The sequence below is a fragment of the Phocoena sinus genome, chromosome 20, assembly GCF_008692025.1.
Source record: "Phocoena sinus isolate mPhoSin1 chromosome 20, mPhoSin1.pri, whole genome shotgun sequence".
NCBI classification, from domain to species: Eukaryota; Metazoa; Chordata; class Mammalia; order Artiodactyla; family Phocoenidae; genus Phocoena; species Phocoena sinus.
In genome coordinates this window covers 11,912,604-11,938,658 of record NC_045782.1, presented here as the reverse complement: position 1 = coordinate 11,938,658, position 26,055 = coordinate 11,912,604, and the positions used below count along the sequence as shown (strand labels likewise).

Below are 26,055 nucleotides of genomic sequence, written 5' to 3'. Positions count from 1 at the left end.
AGTTGGTGAACGCAGAGACTTCACCCAGGATTCAGGGACTCCTGGGACTCCCAGGCTCAGGACTGCTGGCTGTGGGTTTATACAAACTGTTTGCCGAATAACAAAGTCCAGGGTGTTTCCCACTCAAACTGACAACTGCCCCCTCGGTTCAGCCACCCGTCCAGCATGAGGGTGCTTTCCTTGTCTCTGCAGGTGGAGCCAGGCTCCATTACTCTGCAAAGCCCGCAGCACCAAGTCCAGAACCCAGCCTCCAGCCTCAGACGGCCCACATGCACACGAGCTCTGGGCTCTTCTTCTACACTGAGGTTTCCGGAACTTCATCTATTTCGTCAAATGCATTGAGGGTAGTTTTGCTGTTGTTCCTGGAAGAATCTTGGATTTTGTTGAAATCTGCTTAAAAAAAACAAAAAACACTATTTTACAGAAACAGTGTTCTGCAAGTTGTACCTCCAGGTCTCAGTCCACCACCTGCCTTAGAAGTTATTCCAACTCAGGTTAGAAAACAGTAGAGCTGGAAGGAATTAATTCAACCCTCCCGTTTTACAGATGGGGAAAATCACGGCCCTCCGACTTGGTGTGCCTGGGGTCACGTGGTCAGAAAGGAGTGGGTGTCACGCTTCCTGACAGCAGCGGTACCTGTCCGTCTCCCGGGTCCCGGATCTTCATTGAGGAAAGAGACGTGAGTTTTCCATTCAGTCCACTTCACCTCGTTGATCCTGTGGGTGTGATAATCATTCTCACTACTCCCCAAGTGCACCTCATTAAATGCAAACAAGTAGCACAACGTTTGGGGAGTCCTCCACAGGGATCAAGGGCATTCCTGCCCCATGTGGTCACATCAGTGTTGTTAAGGCTTGAAACCTGCCCGAATCTCCATTTTCCCAGGCCTCCAGGATCAGTCTCCTCCCAGGGTGTGGGACCCAGAAGCTCAGAGAGGTGTAAAGGGGACATCTTCAGCCAGCAGGGGCTGTGCCTGACTCGGGGAGGCAGCCCACGGAGAAGGAGGGAAGGAAGGAGAGTGGGGCAGGCTCGGGCTGAGAAGATGTGAGGGCATGAAGTCCAGCTAGGGTTAAGGTTGCACTAAGAGAAGATGGTTAGGGGACTTGCCCGGCAGTCCAATGGTTAAGACTCCTCCTCCCAATGCAGGGGTTTGATCCCTGGTTGGAGAACTAAGGTCCCACATGCTGCGGGGTGTGGCCCCAAATTTTTTTTATAAAAAGAGAAGAAGGTCAGGGTTCAGAACCCAAAAGAGTAGGCAGTGTCTAAGGTACTGGATTGGAAGTGGAGAAGATAGTTTGGTTGAAGTTCATATTCACAGAACATCTCTAGAGTGAGGGTGTCAAAATTAGACATATCTATTAGGGTAACTATTATAGTTGAAATGATGGTTCCTGGGGCAGAGCGGGGCGGGGAGGGGTTTCAGTCATAGAAGTGGGTCAAGGTACAATTATACTCCAAGAAGGCAGTCTGCAGGGTCAGGCAGTCAGACAGGGGGTCGGAAGAGGTAGACCGACCCATCAGAAAAGAGGGTCAGGGCACGTGCAAGTACTTTTTTAAAAATCAAAAAGCTTGACATCTGTCAAAAGTAGCTGTCTCACTTTCCATTTGCCTGTGACAGAATGTGCCTCTCAGAAGGACAAATAGTGCCAGGCTGGCAAATCTCTTCTAAGGCAGACACTGGGCAGGGCGAGGCCATGGAGGCACCTCCAAAAGGGCAGAGTCTCCTTCTCCCTTCTGAGGCTTAGAAAGTCTATCCCTGGGCCAGCGACCCCGAGAGAGCAAATTCCATCTTCTGAGGAGGCAGAACAGACCGTGGTCTGGCAAGCAAATGGCAGCATCATTTCACTAACATTCACCAACTCATCTCTCTTCACCCACCCAGAAAGCATCACCAAAGGGCCCTTCTCCCTTTGTTACCGCAAACACAGTCGGAAATCTTGCTCTGCCACTTTACACAGCTCTCCCATCTGGAATCTGCTCCTCAGCCATTCTGGTAACATTTTCTCGAACTCCAAGATCGTCCTGGCTCTCTGGGGACATAAACGAGCCTAAGTGCATCTCTCAGGAGCCAGCCCAGGAGCACGGCTCCGTGTGAGCGTTGGATGCGCCCGCACGCCCGCACACACACACATATACACACGTGCACACACACCAAACAGCCCACTCCACCTGCATGGAATGCTTAATGCATAGATCCTGAGGATCTGGCTAACCTACAGAATTCAAAAATGAACACCCAGTGAGTCTGGGAAAGGTGTTCAAATCGTTTTAAACGTCACATAAACAATGTTTCTGGAAGTCCAGAGCTGCCTAACTGAAAATGTTAGGATCCTGGGATCCCACCAGGAAGGGAGTTTCCAGGAGGACTTCATGCGGTCCTAGCCCCATGTCAGGCTTAGAGTCCCCTCGGCAATTTTCCCGGCAATAATTTGTCCAATCTCTCCTGAATATTAACAGCAATCCAATTAAGAAGGCCCTAATCATTAGTAACTTCCTTGTGTCAAATCAAAGCTTTTTTCCCTGTTGTTGCCCCATATACCTCATTTCTGCCTCTTGGACCACAGAAGGAAGCTGCTCCCCCTTTCACAAGTAGCTCTGCAGATATCTGAAGGAACTGTCACGCTCTTCTTACACCATTTATGTAGGAAGCGTAACATGCCTGGTCACTACCTCTGGATCATCCTGGGGTTAGTATCCTCCGTGTGTAAGGCCCACAGCATGTGAGGAGTACTGGAGGAGAGCAGAACTGTCACCTCCATTGTCTTATACCTAAGGACGTTGTCCTATACCTACTCCTCTTAATGCAACCTAAGGCCACGCTTCAACATCCACATATCACACCATTGACTCTGAGCACAGCACACCCATAAGCCTGAGCTCCTCTCACACGTGCTGTTGTCCAGCCACACTCCCTAGACCTTATACCCCAGAAACCTAGCTTCCTCAAACCTGGCCAAGCACAGGGGGCTTATGCAGATTTCCAGGCCCCACCCCAGATCCACTGGTGCCATGTGCTGAACTGAGTCCCCATGAGGGCTCCCATAGAAAGACTCTGCCAAGGTCACCTGTAGGCGCCAGATGCGCTCACTCTCCTTGGAGATGTTCTCCACAGTCTCCCCCATCAGGGCAATGAGCATATTGAGGAGGAGGACGAAGGTGAGGGTGACATAGGTGATGAGCAGGAACAGGAAGAGGATGGGGTACTTGGAGTTCTGCTGGATCTTCAGGTCACCCAGGCCTATGGTGAGCTTGAAGAGTTCCAGCACCGTGTCGCTGAAGCTGCCATAGGAGCTGCAGTCCTCATTGTCTTTGGAACACTTCTCGATCAGCGAGGCCAGGGCTGGGAAGACATAACAGGGTGTTCTCTGCAGCCTCTCTGTCTGGTTAATTACCCAATAAACCCGTGCATGCCTGCATGTACACCGATGCCCACACACACAGACCGCAGGCCTGCTGCCTCCTTCTCTCCAGCTATTTAAATTACATCTCCAGCCTCAGCTCCTCCGGAAGCTTCATCAGGCTGGTGCTCTGCCTTGACAGAAAGGGCAGAAAGCCCTTTCTGCCTAACAAAGCCCAAACTCTTCTCTCTACCCCACCATTCAGCCCTTGATCTATCATGGGCTTGCACGGTCGATAATTACAATCTATAATCTGTGTGTCTCTGGCTCCTCAACCAGGCTTTGAGCTCCCAACTTCCTGTAGCTTGGGTTGTATCCCCCAAGACTGTCCTGAGTCTCTTCCTAATGCTCTGTGGCAAGACCTCTGGTCAAGGCCTGGGACTCTTTCTTCTCTTCTCCCCAACGCACTACAGCAGTGGCTCATTACTGAATGAATGGACGGATGGATGAATGAATGAATGATCAGATTAATCAGGGAGGAAATGGACGGATGAATAAACAAACAAGTGAAGGAGCAAATAAATAAGCAAACTGTGACCCAGAAAAGGTACCAGACAGATGGGAACAGCTGCCTACCTTCAAATGCCAGTGATAACTAGGGGAAGAAAAACCGGCTTGGGAAAATAAAATGATATCTCTTTATGCAGAGGTTAGAAATAAAATCAGGTTATGCTGTTCCCTCTGTTGTAAATGGAGAGGTGTTTTTTCTTTTTTATCGGAGTACACTTGCTTTACAATATTGTGTTAGTTTATACTGTACAGCAAAGTGAATCAGCTATGTGTATACACACATCCCCTCTTTTCTGGATTTCCTTGTCATTTAAGTCACCACAGAGCACTGAGTAGAGTTCCCTGGGCTATACAGTAGGTTCTCATTAGTTCTCTATTTTATACGTAGCATCAATAATGTATATATGTCAATCCCAATCTCCCAATTCATCCCACCCCCCGCCTTTCCCCCTTGGTATACATACATTTGTTCTCTACATCTGTGTCTCTATTTCTGCTTTGTAAGTAAGATCATCTATACCAATTTCTTCAGATTCCACATATATGCGTTAATAAACGATATTCGTTTTTCTCTTTCTGACTTACTCCACTCTGTATGACAGTCTCTAGGTGTAAATGGAGAGGTTTTCAAGAGGGGTTTCCCATCCCTGGTCCCAGCAGACCAGAGGCTCTCACAGATACATCTGCAGCAAACTATGACAGTAATGTGATGTGGAGGGCCAAAGGAGGTTATCTCAATGCATTACTCTACTCCTATTTTTCAAAGACCATCAATCAAATTTCTGCAGACTTTAGCTTCTCCATCTGTAAAATGGGGCCGAAAAGCTGCCAAGCCTATCTGAGGCTGTGAGAGCCGCATAGGGTGATGGATGTAAAGGTGGGAGGCATACCACACAGGGTGGTTGGATAAAAGCCACCAGTTCAAACCCTGGAGTCTCTAAGCCTCAGTGGCCTTATGGTCAGGGATGATGATGACTCCCCCCTTGGTCAAGATGTCACGAGAAGTAAAGAGATAATGGTTGGGAAATGCTAACCACGGAAAGTGTTCCACCCGTGGCCGAAATAATTGTTGCTGAGGCTCCTGTGTGCTTTGTCATGCTGACATCTGTGTAAAGTGTTTTACAAATGAGGGAGTTACTATTATTTATAAACCAATTACCTACTCCAAATCCAAATAAGAACACGATATATACAAACAAGAACTTCAGAACATCATGTAAAATGACCTACAAAGAAAGAAACACAATTCAAGGGTAAGGTTGGAGCACAGATTCATCATACACTGATTTCCTGACTGCTTCCCACCCTCTCCTGGGTTCGCACTCTAACCATGCCCGCACTCGGGCCACTCTTCTGCGACCCTCGCCAGGTCCTCCTGATGCTGTCTCCACAGCTCAGCGCTGGGCCCACCTCCTCCAGAAAGACTTCTCTTCTGTTCCTGCTCTCCACCCTCCTCCCTCCTAGAACACAGTCTGTTTCTGTCCCTGCTGATTCAGGCTGCACATAAGCACCTTTCCTCACAGAAACTCACATCTGGAATCCTCACACTTCCTGGGGGCCGCAGTGTGCTGGGCCGAGCTCGCACCAGCTCACAAGAGCTGACTGTCTCGCTTTCATGAATTTTCTGAGCTCGTTGTTAAACACAGCCATGACTAAGAATTGAATTGTGTAAACTTATAACCAACTAAATTGCATTAGAAACAAAGACAATAAATGTTCAAAACGCATCACTTCCGAGTGACTTTACTACATTTTATAATTATCTAGGCTTTTAAGGCTATTTATTTCTCATAACCATATGGTGGAAACACTATATAATGGTGCATTACTGTGCATCCCTTCCCAATTCTGTATTCAGTGACATCGCATTGGTAGCTGGAAGTCAGCCATGGTGGGAATATTTACACCATGGAAATTGGTAAAAGCTACAAATCAGAGATTGTTGATCATCTAGATCTAGACTTAAGACAACGATGGACAAAATGTTAAGCCGATTAAACTTTAAAAATGTGTCCTATCTGTAGCTGTTAATAGTGGGAATAGCACAAAAACGTTGATGAAATATTCTTCTAGTATTTGAAAACTATTATCCAGTTCAGCAGATAAATGGCTCAGCATCACTGACAAACAAATGCAGTTTCAACACAAGTCTTCATTGTTTCCCTTTCATCTTACTCCTTAAAGCAGAGGAAAATACCAGCATTTATGCTGGCAAAACACTCACTTTGTCAATTGCAACCATAGGTTGGCAAACAGATATGAGTTCAACCAAAATCAACAAACTATTCGGTGAGACTCAACTAGCCATGTGGAATTCACAACAAAAGGCACTGTATATTTTATTATTGTTTGTAACTTATGTGCTGCACATCCTTTATATGGTAAACATATATAATAAACATATCTACGTGTATATATATAACATATTATATATACATATTTTCCCTCCTAGAGAGCCTGACCAAAGGCAAAGGGAGACCACGGTATTTGGGAGAAAGAGCAGTGGCCTGTCTCTAGGGCAAGTCTCTTTTCCTCTCCAGACCTCAATTTCCCCATCTGAAAAATGGGCCTTCTCGGAAGGCCCTCCCTGCCCATCTCTGACCCTCGGCAGCCCCAACACACCTTCTGGATCATGACGCTGTACATGCCCATGGACTGGAATCCCCGCGTGTAGTAGAGCATGTTCGCCCAGCCCAGGGCCATGGCCAGCACGAGGCAGGCGAGGTACTCTTTGCAGGCAAACAAGTACAAGAGGACAGACAGTATCACAAGCACAGCTTGGACAAAACTGTTCAGGAGACACAGGAGACAAGGGCCTTACTTACTTCTTGGCATCAGGGCAGAGATGTCCAAATCCTCCAACCTCCCTTAAATCCTGAATAGTTACCCTGGTGGCTGGTGCTGAAGAGACAGATAAGGCTTCCGCAGATCTGCTGGACCACGTCTAAAATCCAGCCTTGCAGACTGCATTGCTAGATGCAAGTCAGTGCTGGTTGCAGTTGACAAGGACTTTTTAAAGATACAGATCCCCAGGGCCCAGGAGATTCTGGTTCAGAAGGCCCAGGGTGCTGCCCAGGAGGCTGTATGTTTTTTAAATCACCCATGTGATTTCTGACCCCCACATGGGTTGGGGTACACTGGGGTAGACTGAGGATGTGGTAAATGATTGCATTTTTAACCAAAATGACAAAAGCTGACATCTATACTCAAAAGTCAATCATAACAAAAGTCCCCCGTAACCTATTTTGAGAAATCCTTTAAAAAACTACAATACATGCTATATAATAGGTTTGCTGAAAGGAGATTGTGCAACAATGCGAATGTACTTAAGAGTACTAAACTGTACACTTAAAATGGTTAAGATGTTTTAACCTTTGTGTTACGTGTATTATACCACAACTTGAAATGTTTAAAGTACAATAAGTACCAAACATACAAGATCAAAATCTACTCCTAAACAGTGTGTAACACCATCAGTTATGCAGACATCTGGATAGAAACCCTCTCTTGCTTATAACATCAGGTAGTCTCCACAATTACAAAATATCTAACTAGTTAAAGTTAGGACACAGGCAACTTTGATTTCCTTGTGCAGTGAAAAGCAAACGTTTGGGTGAGCAGGGCGTTTGGGACTGAAGTGAGGAAGCATGTTTACACGTTCCTCTACACTAAGAAAACAATGAAGAAGCGGAAGAACAGGACATGGCACTGGTGCCTTCCGTCTGTGCCAAAGCCAGTGGCTGTACAAATGGATTTTTCTCCGGAATCGTCACAGTTTCTCCAAGGTGACAGACTCATATGTGACTTGCACCCTGGGCAGTGCTGCACCTGGCTTATTCATTCACTGCAGCATCAGGGGGCCCCACCTGCCCAAAGAGATGAAGAACTTAGCTCATGCTTCTGGAAGGCAGGTACATACTTAATAGGTATTTGGAAACATCAGGCCAAGATTCAAGGTCTTATAGACCCAGCCTCCCAAATGCTCAGAATAGGGCCTTTGGTGGGGTCTACAGAGCCATGGAGCCTAACATTCTTCATCTCAAGCTGCAGATCCTTTTCCATTATTTATTTAGAGACAGGAGTTACGTAATCCTCTGCACATGACAGGGGTTACATAATCCTCCTTTCATTTAGCGACAGGGATTACGTAATCCTCGGCACAAGACCTCATTCAGAGAGGCTGCTGAGCTGAGCTTTCTGGCTAGAGCCTACAGTAGTCAGCCCTGCACAAGCTTGGGATGAGGCTGACTGGGAAACTGGGCTGGCTTGAGCTTCACGACTGAAGCTCCGCCTGACCCGACATGACTCACTTCCCTGCTCTGAGCCTCGGTTTTGTTTTGTTTTTTTGCGGTACACGGTCCTCTCACCGTTGTGGCCTCTCCCGTTGCGGAGCACAGGCTCCGGACGCGCAGGCTCAGCGGCCATGGCTCACGGGCCCAGCTGCTCCGCGGCACGTGGGATCCTCCCAGACCGGGACACGAACCCACGTCCCCTGCATCGGCAGGCGGACTCCCAACCACTGCGCCACCAGGGAAGCCCTGAGCCTCGGTTTTCATGCCTAAAGATGAGACTCAATGATTTCTCAAGTACCTTCCAGTCCTGACCTGCCAGGGTCCAAAACGACAGCCAGGAGGAACTGGCCTGGAGTGTCCCTTCAGAAAAAATAAACATGCCTTCTCTGTGCTGGCTGCCGCCCAGGGCTCTGTGGCAGGGTGCAGTCAGCTATCCCTGCAACCAGATGGTGGGCACTGTCCTAGTGTTTTCTGGTCCTCTCCATGGGCATCTATGTGCCTCTCTTACCAGAAAGGAGAGAGGAGGTCCCTGGCCATGTGACTTGGCGAAATGACAGGGACAGGTGACACGGTAGGGTGGCTATTGCAGAGGGACACAGCAGCCATCATACAGGACTTCAGCCTTGCCTGTGAGGTGGTGACCAAGGGGACAGACCTACTTACAAGACAAAGTGAAACCAGGCATCCGAGAGGATGGACTGCATATCTGAGGGTCTCAGCAGGAAGATCGCGATGCCCTGAGGCCAGAAAGGAAAGAAAAGCTGCCCCCTCTTCATGCCCCTCGCTGGAGGATTTGGGGAAGGGGGGCGTTTCCCCAGGACTGAGACTCAGGAACAGGGAAGTATGTGAAGGCCCAGCCAGAGCCCAGGTGAGGGATATGGAAGGGCACTTGTGCCTGGGGGACAGAGGCGACCCCAGGGTAAGAGTGCCTGCTCCCCCTGATCTTCTCACGTCTCTTACTCTCACCCCCGTAATCACCCCAGAACCCACAAAGCAGCAGAACCATACAGTTACCTGCCATTCCCCAAATATGGCCTAGCTTTCCAGCCTCTGAGCCTTTGTTCATGCTGTTCCCCACACCTGTCCTGTAATACCTTCTCCCCAGTGTCCTCATGCCAACCCTCCCCTACCAGAGTAAGTGCCATCTCTGCCTTCAAGCCTTCCTGCCCCCCCCCCCACTGCCAATAAAAGTCATCTCTTCTTCTGAGCACGGGTCCGAGCCCAACATCAGGTCTTTTCACAGTCTATGTTAAAGTCTAGCTATTTGTGTCCATCTGAAATCCCTACCAGACTATGAACTCAAAGAGGGCAGATTCCCTCCATCCCTATCATCTCCTCCAGAGCCCCACATTGAAGGTGTTCAGAATATACCTGCTGATTCACTGGTTGGATGGATGAATGGGTAGATCGACTGACAAACAGATGGAAAGATGGTTGGATGAAGGATGGAAGGACAGTGGGTAAGGATGAGTGGGTGTTTAAATGGATGAATGAGTGGCTGGGTTGATGAGAGAGGGCAGGTGATTGGATGGGTGGATGGAGGGGCAGGGAAGATGGGACACTGAGTGGCTGGGAGTGTAGATAACTGGCAGATAGATGGGCAGATGGTTGGAGGAATGGATAGATAAACTAGGTAGGATAAGCTTGCTTGTTTATGTAAATCTAAAGGTTAAAAAGGAAATGCCTCCCCAAAGTCTCCCAGCAGTAGTAGCAGAGCTTGCTGTCACCCTGCCTGCCTCACAGGGCAGTCCAGGAGGGCTTGGTGACCTACTCACCTCTTTCACAGAAATGCACATGGCCCAGATAAGCACAAGCATCCTTCCTAAGAGCTGCAGCCACCACATCTTGTATCCGAAGGGGTGTGACAGGGCCTGCGGAGGAAGGGAGAGGAATGGATGGGTGCAGGATTGGGAGTGAGGAAGGTAGGGGTAGCGCCACCTCCGGGGGGACCACGCACATACACGTGCCCAACCCTCAAGCTGGGCCAGAGGCCAGCACAAAGCCGCATCTCTGTACAGGGCCAAAAAGGAACTGCAGCCCCCAGCCCCTGCCTCCCCTGCCCAGAGTGGAAACCCAGAATTGTGCGGTGAGAAGCACGATCCAATCCACGCTAACAGCCCTCTCATACCTCTTGGCATTTATCTGTTCCATCTGTATCCAGACACTCACAGGGCCTCATAACACAGTTAAAGCCAAGACTCCGTGCCTCGTGTAAATGGATGGGGAACCGAGACCCAGAGTGCTGGGAATGCTTCTCCAAGTGACTTCCACCTCCTCCCATTTTCTCCCATGGCCCTCACAGCAAAAACACCCAACCAGCTCCAGATTTAGACATGGAGCCCGGGCAGGGCCTGGGGCTCCTAATTCCGCAGCAGGGGTCAGCCTGGGGCTGAGCACCTGGGGTTGAGCTCAACCAGGCGCTGGTGACGTATTTGGTGTCCAAGACACTGTTGAAGCATGAAAACCGGGGGACCCCATGCACAGCTCTTGACCTCTCTGGGCCTCAGTTTCTCCATAGGCACATAGGGTGGCTCCAGGGTCCAGCAGTGCTGACCAACCCATCCCCCACTTCAAGGGGCCCACTTACCTCCTCCCCCCGGGCGTGGTAGTAGGAGATGAAGGTCAGGATGATGTTGTAGAAGAAATAGGAGCAGAAGGACAGGAAGAACATGTACTTGGCAAACTTCTTCCACTTCATATGCAGCAGCGTGTGCAGGGGCTCCAGGGTCAGCATCTCATGCCGGTTCTGGGGGTAGAGCGGCTCAAGTCACCATGGAGATGAGACAGAGGAAGGGACCATTTCCGGAGGGCCCTCATTTCAAAGGAAGCTCTGAGTCACCACTGCCCCTGGCAGAAGGAGGCAATGAACTGTTTTGGCTGGAAATGTTGGGAGAGGTCATTTCTAGCTCCTGAGGTTCCATTCCAGCGCACCCAGACAGCACCCGAAAGACACAGAGCTTGGTGCTTTTGCCAAGGGGATCTGAGGCACGGTGGGGAGGGAGGGCTAGAAGGGAGGCCAGGGCCACGACTGGTGTCTGGCCCCTCCTGGGCCCTCCTTCACTGTGTGACCCTAGGAAAACCCCTGACCCTCTCTGGGCCTCAGCCGCCTCGTCAGTAAGACTGATCTCAATCCCTGCCCTACCAGTCAGGCTGCTGTGAGGGCCAGGGAGATCCCGGGCAAGGCAGGCTCTGGGAAGCACAACTCTTGGTAAAATGTGAAAGATGTGTTTCCTCACTTTCCTCCAAGAGCCAGAAACTTCCCGCTGCTGATCTTCTCTTTCCTCCTTCAGCCTCACTGACTTCCCAGCTATGCCTCCTCCAGAAAGGCCTCCCTGATTGCTCAAACTGTGTACTCCCTGACCCTTATTTGGGGCCAGGTTTGGGGGAAGAGGGGATTCTAAGCCTGACCATATGGAACCAATAGAAGGAGTCGGGGGGAAACAAGATGGAGAAGGTCTACACCCCCCCCAACCCTGCCCAGGATTATGGGGCCAGGAGACCCCCACCACAAGGTCAGCTGGGAACAGGTGGCCCCAGCACCCACCCCAGACCCCGCCCACTAAGGCTAAGGAATGGGGGCTGCAGACATGTCTGGCTAGTAGCGAGGGGTCTTCCCAGGGCCTCCCTGGCCTGGGGCCCAGCCTGCTACCCTCTGACCTTCCCCAGCCCACCCGGGAGACCCACATCGATGTTGGTGTTGTAGACGATGATTTTCAGCACCGAGTTGTCGGTCATGGTGTCCACATTGGTGAGGTCGTAGAGCGAGGACGACACTGGCCCGTAGGCCCAGTCGGTGAACTTCCTGGACAGGCTCCGGAGCCGCTTCTCCTTGATCTCACGGCTGAGGATGTACTTCAGGATCTGGGGAGAGGAAGAGTCACAACCATCAGCCGCTGGACAGGGTTTGGGGCGAAGACCGCTGGGTCTGCCCCAGGCAGACAGGGCCTGGGAAGAGGCTCCCACCAGGGATGGACTGAGTCAGGCCGAGTGCCTGTCACTGTGACCCCCGGCCCCCGCTTTATCTGTGGGATGGGCACAAAGCTCGCTGACCTGCCCGTCACACCAGGCATTGTGAATAACAGAGACAAGAGGCGTGTAGGCCTTTTGCACGCTTAAGAGGGCTGCATAATCATCCTTGCACCAGCTGGGGAGTCTGTTCCGGGAAGAATCCAGGAACTGACAATTTTGAGAAATAATTTCTGTTTGGCCTGGACTTGAGAAGCAGCTGGAAGTTTCTCCAGCTTCCCCATCCCACCCTCTGTCAGACCCTGTCAGTTGAGGCTCACTGCTCTGGCCAGTCAGAGGGTGATGTATGACACCAGCCTTTCAGAGAGGCCCGTGGGACCCACGCTCTAGGTCAGCGAGCTTGCTCTCTGCTACATGTTAGGGTCACTGGGGAACATTTAGAATTCCCACACCACTGACTAACTCAATCCAAATCTCTGGAGGTGGGACTCGGGAATCTGCGTCTTGTAAAGCTTCCTGGGTGGTTCCAAAGTGCAGGCAAGATGGAGAGCTCACTAGTTCCCGAAAGCGAGCCCTGGGTACAATAAGATGGGGGCAGAACGTCCTGGGGCACCAGCCCAAGGCCCAGGAGGAGGGTCCTAATGGGCAGGACAGTGTCAGAGCCCTGATCTCATGTGACCCAGTGGGGTTCCCATCTCATCTCGCACGGGATCCTAGTCTCTACAGCCCAGGCAGGGAGCTCCTAGGGATAAGGCACGTCTCCCCTTCCTGCGCCCCAGGCTACAAGAGCCTGAGGACATGGTCTGTGTCTCAAGTATGACTGCACCCTCTGCTCCCAGCATAGTGGCCAACTTGGGCAGCATCCGGAAAAGTTTCCAAAGAACACTGAATGAAGGAGAGGAGGGGCCAGGAAGGGTGCAGGCGGCTTCCCAAGACTGGCAAGAAGTGGTGGGTGTGGGTGGAGGGACACATTATCCTCTGGGGAACCAGGGGTCAGGGGGCCATGCTCCATGCAGGAAGCTTCATCCCTGGGCCCTCCCCAGGGACAAACACATGGCACAGTGGTCCTTGGAGAAAGTTCTGACTTGCGACCACAGTCTGACTCTCCTCAAAGCTCCCAGGAAGCTGTGTCCTTGGGGTGGGCAGGAGATGGGCGAGGCAGGCACACAATTCCTCCTCTGTCAAAGCTGTTCTGCACCTCTTCCTCCTCCCACAAGAGAATGAAAAGGTCCCTTGTGGGCACCAGCCCCGAGCACTGGGACGGGACCCAAGGCCCTCGGGGCACCACCTCCCTCCTCAGTTGCCCTGAGGTTGGCACAGCTGTGATGGCTCCACAGTCCCCACCCTACCCAGTGCCCTCCTGCAGCCTCCCAGGAGCCACGGTCCCCTCCCAGGGCTCAAGATGTGGACGCTCAGGGGCAGCTTTGCCATGATGAGTCCTGACCTTGAAACCAGACCAAGCCGTGGCTCCCACTACAGATAGAGATGGGAGCCCACCCCAGCTGAGTCTTCACCAAGCTCCCAGTTAACTTGAGTTCCTCAGCCACATCACAAGGGCACAGAGAGCCACGAGCAGCCCCATCCTCTGCTGGGGACTTGGCTCAATGTTTCAACCTGACAGGCAGGCTGGGGTCTCTCCAGAGTCAGGGACCAGCGGCCAGCTGGCTTTGGATCCAGAGCAGACGTTCGGGGACTCCCGTCCTCATAAGAGGCTGAAGGCCCCCAGGGTCAGACACTCAGCCTCCGCTTGGGTGCCTCACCGCGCAGGAATCCTCGGCCGCAAAGCCTGAGTCACCGCAGCCTTAAGACTCCTCCACTCTGGCCCCGGCAAGGGGGTCCCAGGGCAGGAGACAGAAACCCAGAATGCTAGGGCCTGAAGTCCAGAGGCTGCGCCCACGTGCTGCCTGTCCGTGGTCCGTGCAGTCGGCCACTCAGAAGGCCCTCCCGCCGGCCCCGGGCCTCACCCACCTCGGCCTTGCCCATCTTGGCAGCCAGCTGCAGCGGCGTGAGGCCGTCATTGTTGCGCATGGTCTCCAGCTCCCAGTTGCCACTCCTGAGCAGGATCACGTCGTACATGTGCTTGACGAAGTCATTCTGCGTCCTGAAGTCCTCAGCCACCGTCACCAGAGCATGGAGGATGTTGTTTCCCCGTGAGTCCTGCGAGGTGATGTCCGTCTGCTCGTTGCCCATCAGCAGCTCCACGATCTCGGGTTGGTTGGTGCAGGCTGCCAGGGCCAGGGGTGTCTCGCCTGGGGGAGGGGGAGCACAGGGGCTCGGTTCTCTCCTGGACCAGAGCGGTGATTCCCCAAGTTCTAGGAATGGGGCTTATCCTGCCCATCTCAGCAGGAGTGGGAGACTGAAGCTGGATCATTGCAACAAACTCCTAACCGGTCTCCCTGCTACTACCCTGGCCCTCCAACACTATCCTCAACACAGAAGCCAGACTGATCCTACTAATACATAAGGCTCACCTCACCCAGAACAAAAGCTCAAATTCCAATGACAGCCTACAAGGCCCTACATCTTCTGACGTCACCTCCTCCTCTCCCCCTCACTCGCTCCCCTCCAGCCACAATGGCCTTCTTCCTTTCCCTCAAGCACACACAGGCACTTTTCTACCTCAGGGGCTTTGCACAGGCTGTTCCCTCTTCCAGTAGTGCTGTTCCTTAGATACCTGCATCACTCCCTACCTCACCACCTGTGAGTCTTTGCTCTAATGTCACCTTTTCAATGAATCATTCACCCTAACTGCCCTTTTAAAATGGAAACCCAGCTCCTTCCTGGCCCAGAATTCCTGATCTCCTTCCCCTGCTTTACTACTTTTTTTTTTTTTGAGCTGTCTTTTTTTTTTTTAACTTATTTATTTTTTTATTTTATTTATTTTATTTTTGGCTCCTTTGGGTCTTCGTTGATGCACACGGGCTTTCTCTAGTTGCCGTGAACCAGGGCTACTCTTCACTGTGGTGCGCGAGCTTCTCATTGTGGTGGCTTCTCTTGTTGCAGAGCATGGGCTCTAGGCGCGTGGGCTTCAGTAGTTGTGGCACACGGGCTCAGCAGTCGTGGCTCGCGGGCTCTAGAGCACAGCCTCAGTAGTCGTGGCACACAGGCTTAGCTGCTCCGCGGCATGTGGGATCTTCCCGGACCTGGGATCGTACCCTTGTCCCTGCATTGGCAGGCGGATTCTTAATCACTGCACCACCAGGGAAGTCCCCCCTGCTTTACTTTTTTTTTTTTTCAATAGCACTTGTTATTTTCTAACATATTACATAACATTCTTATTTGTTATATCCATTATTGATGGTCTCTCTCCCATCTAGAATGCAAGTTCCATGAGGGTAGAGATCTTGGTTTTGTTCACAGATATATTTCAAATACCTAGAACAATGCCTGGTACATATAGTAAACAATCAATGTTGAGAAAAGAGAAGGCAAGTGACTCACACTTGGTCACACAGCAAACCGGGGACAGAACCAGGGCTGGACATCAGGTCTCCTGCTGCTTCCCCCCAAATCTCCATCCTGTTACCTCTCTTCATCCCACCCAACAGATGTTTCCCAGCCAGGTCTGACTGGACAAGACCCTGTCCTCAAGGCCATCCAGACCCATTTAGTCCTGCTGACTAAAAAACCATCCAGAAGAGAAAACAGGTCAGTGGTCATCAGTCAGGGCCTGGGCAAGGAGGAGGAGTTAACTACAAAGTTGTATCAGGCAATTTTTTGGTGTGATGGAGCTGTTTGTCCCCTGTCCTGATCACAGTGATGGTTATGCAACTGTGCGCGTTTGTGGAAATGAACAGAAGTGTACATTAAAATGGGTGAACTTCACTGTATCTAAATAACACATTAAAAAAATTTTTTTCACCTGGGATGGCCTAACACCAGTTGCTTTTGGACCCCCTAAAGTGTCAGTCAGGGAGTTTTTGTCCCCTTAGTTTTGACTCCTGTTTGCAGCCCTGAGAGGCATTGTACACAGGGGACAGAGGCCAGAGCTGGCAGGCAGGATGCCTACATCCGTTCCATACTACACTGGCGCAAGTCATTTCCCTTCTCAGAACCTGTCTGCTCTTTGTAAGTTAGGGCTCTCTCCTTGCTCTCCCTCCCAGGTCTATGTTCCCTACCGGGGGCTGCTCAGGTGAATGTCTGTGGGTCCTCTAACACCACCAGGTGACACTCCCCGAATGCAGGCTCCCCATCCTCTCAAGTGCCGGTCTCCAGCCTGGCGGTCCTGTTCAGGTGGATCTGCCCCTGACGCCACCCTGGTCCCGGCTCTGTCCTCCAGGGCCTCGGACACAACTGAGCCAGCAGAGATTGGCAGTGGGGTCTCCCCTGCCTGCTAGCACTTCTATGGGCAGAAGCCCCGCCTCGCCCTCCGCCCCTCTCGCACCCAGACCCCAACCCGGGGCGGCGGCACCCACCGAAGTAGAAGCCTTCGTGCTGGTACTTGGGGTTGAAGAAGACGCCCTTGGCGTGGGCGTTGACGTCGGCGCCGGCCTCGATGAGCACCGCGGCGATGTCTCCCTGCCGCCGCTCGATGGCGATGTTCAGCGCCGTCTGCCCTGCGGACAGGACAGGGGTGGGCGGTTGCGCTCAGCGGCTGGGACCGGGGGTGACACACCCCCTCTGGCCTATTCCCCTCTCTGTCCTCTGTATCCTCCACCGAACCGTGGAGAAATACTAGCTGCCTGCCTGGTCTGTGTCGCCCAGCTTCATTCATTTTTGCGTGGAAGCAGGGATTATTCGTGGAGCATCTGCTCTGTGGCCCACAGCCAGGCAATGGGAACACAGCAGAACATGGGATGCCGTTTTGATTCTTGTCCTCAGGAAGCTCACAGTCTCCCTGCGAATTGAGCGTTATGATATGGGGAGGTGCAGGGTCTGTGGTATCCAGAGGAGCTCTTAACACAGCCTAAGGGGTTGGGGGGCTTCCCAGAGTGGCCTCGAAACTAAGGGGTAAGTTTAGCCAGGCTGGATGGGGCTGACTCAAGGCCTCGTAAGCCAGGTTAAGAGGTTAGAACTTTATCCCAAAGGATATGGGAAGGCACGGAAGGCATTGAAGCAGGGAAGTGACATGATCAGAGTTTTGGGTTTTGTACATGTGTATTTTCAAAGCACTCTGGCTGCAAAATTGGAGGATGTGTTAGAAGGAGCTCAGACTTGTGAGAAGCTGTCCATCCAATGGACCCAAAGATCCTTGGGAGAAAGAGTCCTCAGGATGGTCTGTTGGGGATGGGGGACAAAGGCTGTCTCAGGTAAGGTCCAGGCATCTGGCCTGGGTGCTGGGTGGATGATACTCTGGTGACTGAGAAACGGAACAGGGGAGAAGCAGCAGGGAGGGGGGTGGGGGAGGGACATCGACACGGTTGGTGGAGCCTACAGAACCTCCAGACAGGAGAGACCAGAGGGCTGGGGGTGCGGGGGCCGGTGTCTCAGAACATTACACCAGAAACAGCATTTTCCAAAGAGCTGCCAACATGCCATACATAAAAACAAAGTCCTGGTGGATCAAAGAACTAAGCATTTTTTAAAACTGGAAAATTGTTAATAACCTTTTTGGAGGGAAAACCCTCTTAAGACTTCTTAAGCAAAATCCAAAATTCTGAAGCCATAAAGAAAACACTGACATATTTGCTTCCAAAAAAATTTAAAATTTCTGTATTTCAAAAGACATCTTAAAGAAAGTTAAAAGACAAGTGATAGGCTGGGGGAAATATTTGAGATGTATAAAAGAGGCAATGGTGCATTTAAAAGTCCATAATGGATTAAGAGCTCCTACAAATCAATAAAAAGACAAACAACCTAAAAGAAAACTGAGAAACTATTATTAACAAGCACCTCACAGAGAAGAAAATACACACAGACAATACAGGAAATGAAAGATGTTTGGAATTACTGGTAATCGGGAAGATGAAAATTTGAACCCAATGAGTTCATACTTTTCACCCACCAGACTGGCAAAAACAAATAATAATGGTAATAAATAAGTACAAATAAAATAACTTTCTCCCACAAGAAAAGTTAAGGGCCCAAGCCAGACTCCCACCTGCAAAAAGCTGAGATGTTTAGCACCCTCGACATATCAGTAAGATGGCATCCAGTTATTCTTGAGCCAATCATTTTTGACACGAGCGCGTCATAAGATCCTAGTGGGATGTTTACTGACTCCAAAAACTCAAAGACGCACCTTACTGGTTATTCACAACAGACTTCCTGAGTTTGGTCTCCCTGCCCCCTCTCCAGACCACCTAAGAGAGAAGCCACAAAACTGAGTCCCAAATGGGGCTGTTAATAATGATGAGGATAATGGCGATACTAATGGTTACTTATGTGTTGGCCCTGCCCAGCTCTCCAGCCTTCTTGCCATCCCTCAGCCCTGTCAAGCTCAGTCCCATCTCAGGCTTTCGCCCTTGCTTTGTTCTGGATCCTTCTCATCGTGCTGGCTTCGGGTCAAAGGTCACCTCTCTGACCATCCACACTAAAGTTGCCCATCCCCAATTACTTCTGATGACATTATCTTTTGGTTTTTTTGTAATTTTCTTTTCATCAATTTTTAAATTGCCTTATTTAGAAGATCAGCCTTCATCTGTCTTGTTCACTCCTGTGTTCTGGGACCAAAAACACTGCCTGGCACACGCAGCCAGAGGTCAAGATTGCTTGCAGAATGAAGGAAGGTGCCGGGCACCACACTAAGTGCTTTGGGCTTCCGCGACAGCAGTGCCTGTGCCCCACCACCGCCAGAAATCGCCATCTGCACAGCCCCTCCCGCAGGCGGGTACCTTCGAAGGCCTCCTCCGTGTACTTGGCGTTGATGAACCTGTCTAGGATGTTGTTCTCCTCAGCGAAGGCGAGCAGGATCCGCACAATCTCCTTGGTGCTGGGGTTGATGTTCAACAAGGCCTTCATCAGGCAGGTCTTCCCCGTGTCCAAGGCTGTCAGCTTGCGCATGAGGAAGTCTGCAGGCAGGGTCGCAGGATGGAGCCACTGCACAGGGGGACCCCGGCTGCCCTTGGTCCTCCCGGCACCGAGAAAGGGAGGCCGGGGTGTGGCGGCTGCGGCGCAGACCTCAAGAACCTGCCGCGGGCTCTCCACGGAGCTCCCTGCCCTGAACTCCCCGCTCCCCTCTGCCCTGTCCATCTCTTCCTCCTCCCGCCTCCTTGCTGGCTCCTCCCCCTCGGTGAGCTGCCCAGAGCCTTATCAGAGACCTTTTGCTCTTTGCCTTCCCACCGTCTCCAATCCCACCCACGGCCTGGCTTCCCACTGTCCAGCTCAGAAATCTCCAGGCCACCACCCCACACCCCGGTTTCCTGCAAATAGACTTCACCCCCTTCCATTTAACTTGCTACTCTCCTGGTCCCCGAGACAGCTCGGGCCCCACAAGCCACCAAGTCTCCCAAGTCCAAATGGCACCACCCTGGACTCACTCCTCACGTCCTGGAGTCCTACCAGTGCCACTCCCAGAAGGGCTGTTCCCCCCTCCCCAGCCCTGCCACTGGAGTCCCAACCCTGCCTGAATGGCGGTCTTCTCCAGTTTTATCCCCATCCTCCACCGTCACCTGTCTAAGCCCTTCCATGGCTCCACATTGCCCTCAGAATCAGGTTCGAAGTTGCCAGCCCGGCAGTTAAGGCTGGAGGGCGGGGTGGGAGGGCAGTGGGTAGGTGGACAGCAGGAGCCAAGCAGGACCCCCAGCCCTGCACCCTCTGCCAGGGCCAGCCACTGACCAGGCACCTCCAGGCTGTGGCACTGCTCGCAAAGCTCTTGTAGCTCCATCAGCAGCTCCAGCAGCTGCTCCACGCAGCCCTCCGACACAGCTGCAAAGATGTGCCTCTTCAGCCGCTTCTTTCTATGCCTCTGCTCTTGCTGGGCCAGGTTTGCACTGAGGCCAGAAAATGTTTCCAACTCACCACACGTGCACCACTGTCTCCCGTTACCCCTCCAAAGCCGCTGTGCCTACGGGGGGCTCGGCGCCAGCCCCCACCGTCTGCACGTGCCTGTCACAGTGCCTGAAATCCCCTCCTTTAGTGCTGGGGGGTGGGCGGAGGTGCTGGGATTCATGTTGCCCTGTGCTGCTCCGCTTCTAACCCAAACGCAAGCACATTTTATCAAACTGTATCTTTGGATCCACATAGTAATGATCAGGAAAGATACGTGCCTAACTGTTCATCCTGATTACCTCGAAAGAATGAGATCAGAGGAAGGGAAATTTCACTTTCATATTCTGTGTTGTTTGAATATTTTTCATCTCTCTCTCCCCACCCCTACACTCCAAATAGGCAGCCACGGTAATGCGTGATGTGTATCCTTTTGTTTGTGCGTGTTCTTGCAAAATGCACATTGATGTTTGATGGCTACATGCATGTATGTTTTTTTTAAAGTCTTGGTTGAATTTGTTACAACATTCCTTCTGTTTTATGTTTTGGGTTTTTGGCTGCGAGGCGTGTGGGATCTTAGCTCCCTACCGGGGATGGAACTGGCACCCCTGCATTGGGAGGCGAAGTCTTAACCACTGGACCGCCAGGGAAGTCCCCTACAGGCATATATTTTTAATTTATGTATATGGCATTGCGTTAAGTTCTCATTCCACTGCACACTGCTGTCCGGATGTTTTATAGTGAATGGGTATTACTTTCATAAAATGTAATACTCCCTTCCCCCCGAAAAATGACCTACATGCCATAGCTATAGGCCCAGACATTTGCACCCCAGGATTGGCCTCTTTCTCTTTCCTGCAGGGTCCTGGTTCCTGTCCCTCTGGCACCTGCCTGGTGGGCATGGTGGGAGGAGGGGAAGGGCCAGGCTCACCTGGGACTGTTGGGATTAAATGGGGTCTCTGTCACGTCATCCTGAGGAGAATGTGGGGAGTCCATGTCATCACAGCTGCCAGGGAGGCTGCTGGCGGAATGGGGAGGACAGAGAGAGGGACAAGTTTTTAAATGGACAATGGTAGTATGCCCCAAGCAGGCCTGGCTGTGTGGCCCAGGGCGAGTCACTGCCCGCCCGCGAGAGCTGAGGGCTGGGCCAGGGCAGGGGTGGCGGGCTGGCGGGTCGCAGTACTCACCATTGCCGGATGTTGGAGTCCATGGGCTTGGAGAAGATGAGGGGAGAGGTCTTGGTGACAGCGGAGCTGGGCTCGAACCCTTCTATCTCCAGGAAGAAGTGTGCACTGGGGGGACACCCAAGCAAGGCCATTAGAGCTGGGACAGGGCCTGTCCACCTGTGTGTCCTGCAACCCCACTGTCGAGGGTGCCCATCTCACGGAGTGCTCACTCCCAGGCAAGCCTGGAAGGCTCAGAGCTAGTCCAGAAATGCGGCATAAATGGTGTGAGGGCAAGGCTCCCTGATACATTGGCCCCCCCACCTGCCTGTCTCCTGCCTATCAAGAGGAACCTTCTGACTTGACCTAAAATCAAATCATTCTTCCAAAAGAGAAGACAAAGGGAGGAGCAAACCCCTAGCTGGTAGCCCGAGGCCTGGGTTCTAGTCTGGCTCTGCCTCTGCCTCTCCTCTCGTGTGACCCCAGGAGGTCACTGGCCTTCTCTGGACCAAGTGTCCTCACCGGATGGAAAATGGTTGGGCTACATGATCCTTAAGACCTGGACTCTGGGGCTTCCCTGGTGGCGCAGTGGTTGAGAGTCCGCCTGCCGATGCGGGGGACACGGGTTCGTGCCCCGGTCCAGGAAGATCCCACATGCCGTGGAGCAGCTGGGCCCGTGAGCCATGGCCGCTGAGCCTGCGCGTCCAGAGCCTGTGCTCCGCAACGGGAGAGGCCACAGCAGTGAGAGGCCCGCGTGCCGCAAAAAAAAAAAAAAAAAAAAAAAAAAAAAACAAAACAAAACAAAAAGACCTGGACTCTGGAGCCAGTGCTGCTCTAGGACTGTCTACTTAGGGACCGTCCAGCTGAAATGGGCATCAGAGGTCATCCTGTGAGATCACCTTTCCCTGCACCCCGGCAGTACCCCAGAACTGCCACCCCAAAGTCGTCACCACACCACTATGGCAGCTCTGACCCAGCGACTAACAAACACATCTACTAGCAAAACATCCTGGTTGAGATTTGCTGACTATCTCCAGGCAGAGCCCAACTCCCACACCTGCAGGTGTTTCCCGAGGACAATAGGTCCAGCTCCTGCCCTGACCTCCATCCCACCCTACTTATCTGGGTTCAGTAGTGCATTTACTCAACAAATATTTACTGAGCATGTACAATATTCTAGAAGCTGCGGATACAGTGGTAAACAAGTAGACAAAAATTCCTCCCCTCACAAAGCTCTTGTTTCAGTGGGTTGGTAAGAACTGGCCCCAAGGATCAGACCAGATTATAGCACAGTAAGGCCATTGCTTTTCTTGCTCTAGACCAGGGGTCCCAAACCCCTGGGCTCTAATGCCTGATGATCTGAGGTGGAGCTGATGAAATAATATAGAAATAAAGTGCACGATAAATGGAATGCGCTTGAATCATCCCGAAACCATCCTCCCCCCCGGTCCTTGGAAAAACCGTCTTCCACAAAAACAGCCCCTGGTGCCAAAAATGTTGGGGATCGCTGCTCTAGGCAATAACACACTGTCCCTTGGCTGTAAGTTCTTCAACAGCAGAAACTACAATTGCATCGTCCTAATTCTCTAGAACCCAACATTTGTCGTGATGCTCAGAAGACCTAACAATGGCTGAGTGTAAGGATGGATAGGTGAAAGATAAAGGAGTGGAAAAAAGAATGGCTGGTTGGACACATGAGTGGACGGATGAATAGATAGGTAGATGATGGATGGTTGGAAGGATGAATGGATGGATGGATGACTGTCTGAGGAATGAATACTTGGGTGGGTAGATAGGTGATAGATGGAGAGACCAATAATCAGACAGACCAACACACCCTTAAACTGTAAAAGTTGTGAGGTTGCATCCCTCAACAGGAAGTTGAGGGCTGTGACTGAGGAAGGAGGGCTTCAGCGGCTGGGAAGGTGGACGGTGAGAGCTGAGCTGGAAAGGACCCAGCTGTATGTAAGGACCTAACTCCTGGGACAGGGAGCTGCTAGACCACGAGGGCCTGTCCCATGCCTGCCCTACTTGCCGCTGCATGTGCCATATCTCATCCACCAGCATGAGCAGACAGCAAGGTCTTGGCCAGGTGACATCCTGGCTCCTAACTTGCAGTAGGTGCTGTTTGTTTATTCCTACTTTGACCCAGCCAGAAAGGCACCACCACCTAGGTGCTGTTAACTCAGATGCGCAGACAGACAGCTCTGTACAATTCCTCCCACATTTCTGTTCCTTTGAAGGCAGAGAACAATCCCCAGGCGGACTCAGGCCTGGGGAGGAGCTTATCTCTCCTACTTTGTCCAAAGAAAAGCCCAAGTGCTCTGAGCTTCAAGGCCAGTGCCTCTGCAGCCTTCATGGCCTGTGTCTGTGTCCCTGGGCAAGGTGACGCCCAGGGGGAGGTAACCATAGCAGTCACTCACAGGGAGGGGTATGATGCTTCAGAAAAAGCTCCAGGTCCAAAAATTTCTCCCCAATCTAGATTTCTTGGTGCCTTCAATTCCCCCATTAGTACATATTTCCTTAGTGGTCAGAACTGCCTTCTGACATATAATATTTTCTTTTCTTTTTCTTTCTAAACCTGAATCCTATACTCCGTTCTGAGGGAGTTGCCCAAACCTTTGGGGTCTGGGGAGAAGTAGGCACATGAGGTCCCTCAAAGAGCCTTGGGAAGGAGAAGGGACCACCGATTCATGAGACAAAGGTCACACCTCACACCAGGCCCTTAGCTGGGCGGGGGCCGTTGGCAGAGCTGACCCTGGAACTAAGTTCATGAGCCAGGATGGGCTCAGAAGGGCAGCCCGACTGCAGGAAGAATCTGGGATTTTCCTGAAACTCTGTCCTCAGTCCTTCTCTGAGGTCCAAACCTCCCCTGGGAAAGTGAGAGGGGAGGGAAGGGGGAAAGGAGGCAGGAGGGCAGTGCTGGTGGCTTAGATCCAAGATATCTCTGCTACTACCCAGACAAGCCCTCCCAGACCCAGGCTTCCCACATGGGCCCCCGACACCTGTCTGGTCTCCACATCCACCCAGTTTTCTCTCCTGCGCTCCAGGATGGAGCTTCCACCTGAATGAGCCTCTGGAACCTCTCAGCCAACATTTCACACCTGAACTTGGCTCCTTCCTCCTGCCCTTGTTCCTGCTCCTCTGAAGTGCTCATGTCAGAGGTGGCCCCATCACCCCTCCAGGTCCCCCCACCGGAGGACGGGATGTCTCTCGGTCCTCCTCCCTCCCCTCCCAGAGTTGATCCGGCAGACTCCACTATCCTAATACTTCTCTGATCTGTGCCTGTTTCTCCATCCCTCACCACCAGGCTCACCACCTGTCACGTGGGCAATAGTCACAACAGACTCCCCTCCAATCCATCACCCACACAGATCACCCAGAGTATCCTTTCTAAAATGCAAATCTTGCCATGCCCTCCCTCTCACACAAAATCCCTCCATGGCTCCCCACTACCCCCAATTGTCCAATGTCCTTAACTGACTGCCAAGACCCAGCCCCGGTGGGACTTATCCCCCCAAAGACACCCTCACCCACCTGGCACTTTAGTCCCATGGGATTCCTCACTGGTTCCTGCCCCAAGCCTCTGCCTTCTCCCTTCCTGTCCACCTGCCACCATCCACTGTAACAGCAGCTCCTCAACGACATGCCCACAGGATCAGAACGACCTGCCCCTCCTCAGGCCTGGCCCCGCCTAGTTCACCCTCTCTCCAGGCCACTCCCCACTTTCTCCCTGGAGGCCCCTCACCATCCAGACTGTGAACAGGGGCAGGTGTTCATGCCCAGCCTGGGCCCAGCCCCCCGCCTCATGCACAGAAGGCCTCAGCAATTTCTACTCAAATCAAGAGAAGGGAAAGCACCAGGCTCACCTCGGTCCAAGAAGGGGCCTGGGACAGGGGCCGAAGAGGCAGGGCAAATGGGCCAACCTAGACCCGGGGGCCCACCCGGGTCCAAGGGAAGTGCCGCGGGGTTGAAGGAGGGGCATTCAGGCTTGAGGGACACCGAATCGGCCCAGGCGGGGACTGCAGTGGAGACAGCTCAGGGGCCAGCTGTGACCCCGGAGAAGGACTTTCTCTGCTCCCGCCACCTCCGTGTCCTCAACTGGGAAGTGGTCATAACTGTCCCAGCCCTGTGCAGTTTCCAGGGGCCCTGGGGCGTGACAGTGACAACGACACCAATGAAGACAAAGTTCAAGGTAACAGAACATTATCAGCGCCAACATGCGCCGTGCCCAGCACGTTGTCGGTACAATTGCAATTAACTGTTACTCCGTGGGCTGGTGCCGTGGCTGGTATCCCTCTTACACAGGCGGGGTTGGAGAGCCTGAATTACCTGGCTAAGTACCCAGTGGACTTGAAAAACGTATGCTGTAGGGGGTCCCTGCTACCTGGAATTTCCACCCATCTTTCTGCTCCTTATCTCGGGCTCCAGCAACTCCCCACCTCCCCCAGGAGCCTTTCTGAATGTTTCTGCCTTGGTGCCCCTGGGCCCCCAGGGAGGCCTCCCTTGATTATTCCAGTCATACTAACCTCCCGAGCTCAACCCCAGAGTATGCAGTGCTGTCCCCCCCTACACCCCCCATTATACCTGGCTGGGCACCAGGCCACCCCAGATGAGACTGAGATTCTCAGGTCCACCCCAGGCAAGGGGTCCCTGAAGGTGGGTGCCAGGCCCCTCCTGTGCCCCTCACAGCAGAGCACCCAGGCCTGAACCTGCTGGTCCTACCTCTTGGTGGGGGTGATCTCTGCCAGCCTCTTCTCCTGCAGGATGGCAGCGTTCCCACTGGACATAGTGGCTATTCTGCCCATGAGAGGCACAATCTCCTTCGGGTGGGCATCCATGGCTGGAACACAACCACAG

General features: G+C 52.3%; 1 protein-coding gene across 2 annotated transcripts; it reads right to left on the bottom strand.

The window, feature by feature from the left end:
- Positions 1-295: 295 nt before the first annotated feature.
- TRPV3 (transient receptor potential cation channel subfamily V member 3) lies at positions 296-26,036 on the bottom strand. 2 transcript variants are annotated; one of them, XM_032617589.1, is made up of 17 exons: positions 25,921-26,036; positions 21,220-21,324; positions 20,964-21,050; positions 19,883-20,037; positions 18,940-19,116; positions 16,582-16,722; positions 14,135-14,415; positions 11,885-12,061; positions 10,788-10,946; positions 9,976-10,071; positions 8,864-8,937; positions 6,531-6,696; positions 5,068-5,134; positions 3,066-3,340; positions 1,918-2,030; positions 637-716; positions 296-393 (listed from the first exon to the last, which is right to left on the bottom strand). In XM_032617589.1, exons 1-17 carry the CDS (start codon positions 26,034-26,036, stop codon positions 296-298), a joined length of 2,367 nt encoding a protein of 788 aa, XP_032473480.1. The 2 variants fall into 2 exon arrangements, with proteins under 2 accessions (XP_032473480.1, XP_032473481.1); XM_032617590.1 differs by having other exon boundaries at positions 296-390.
- Between the last annotated feature and the right edge of the window lie 19 nt (positions 26,037-26,055).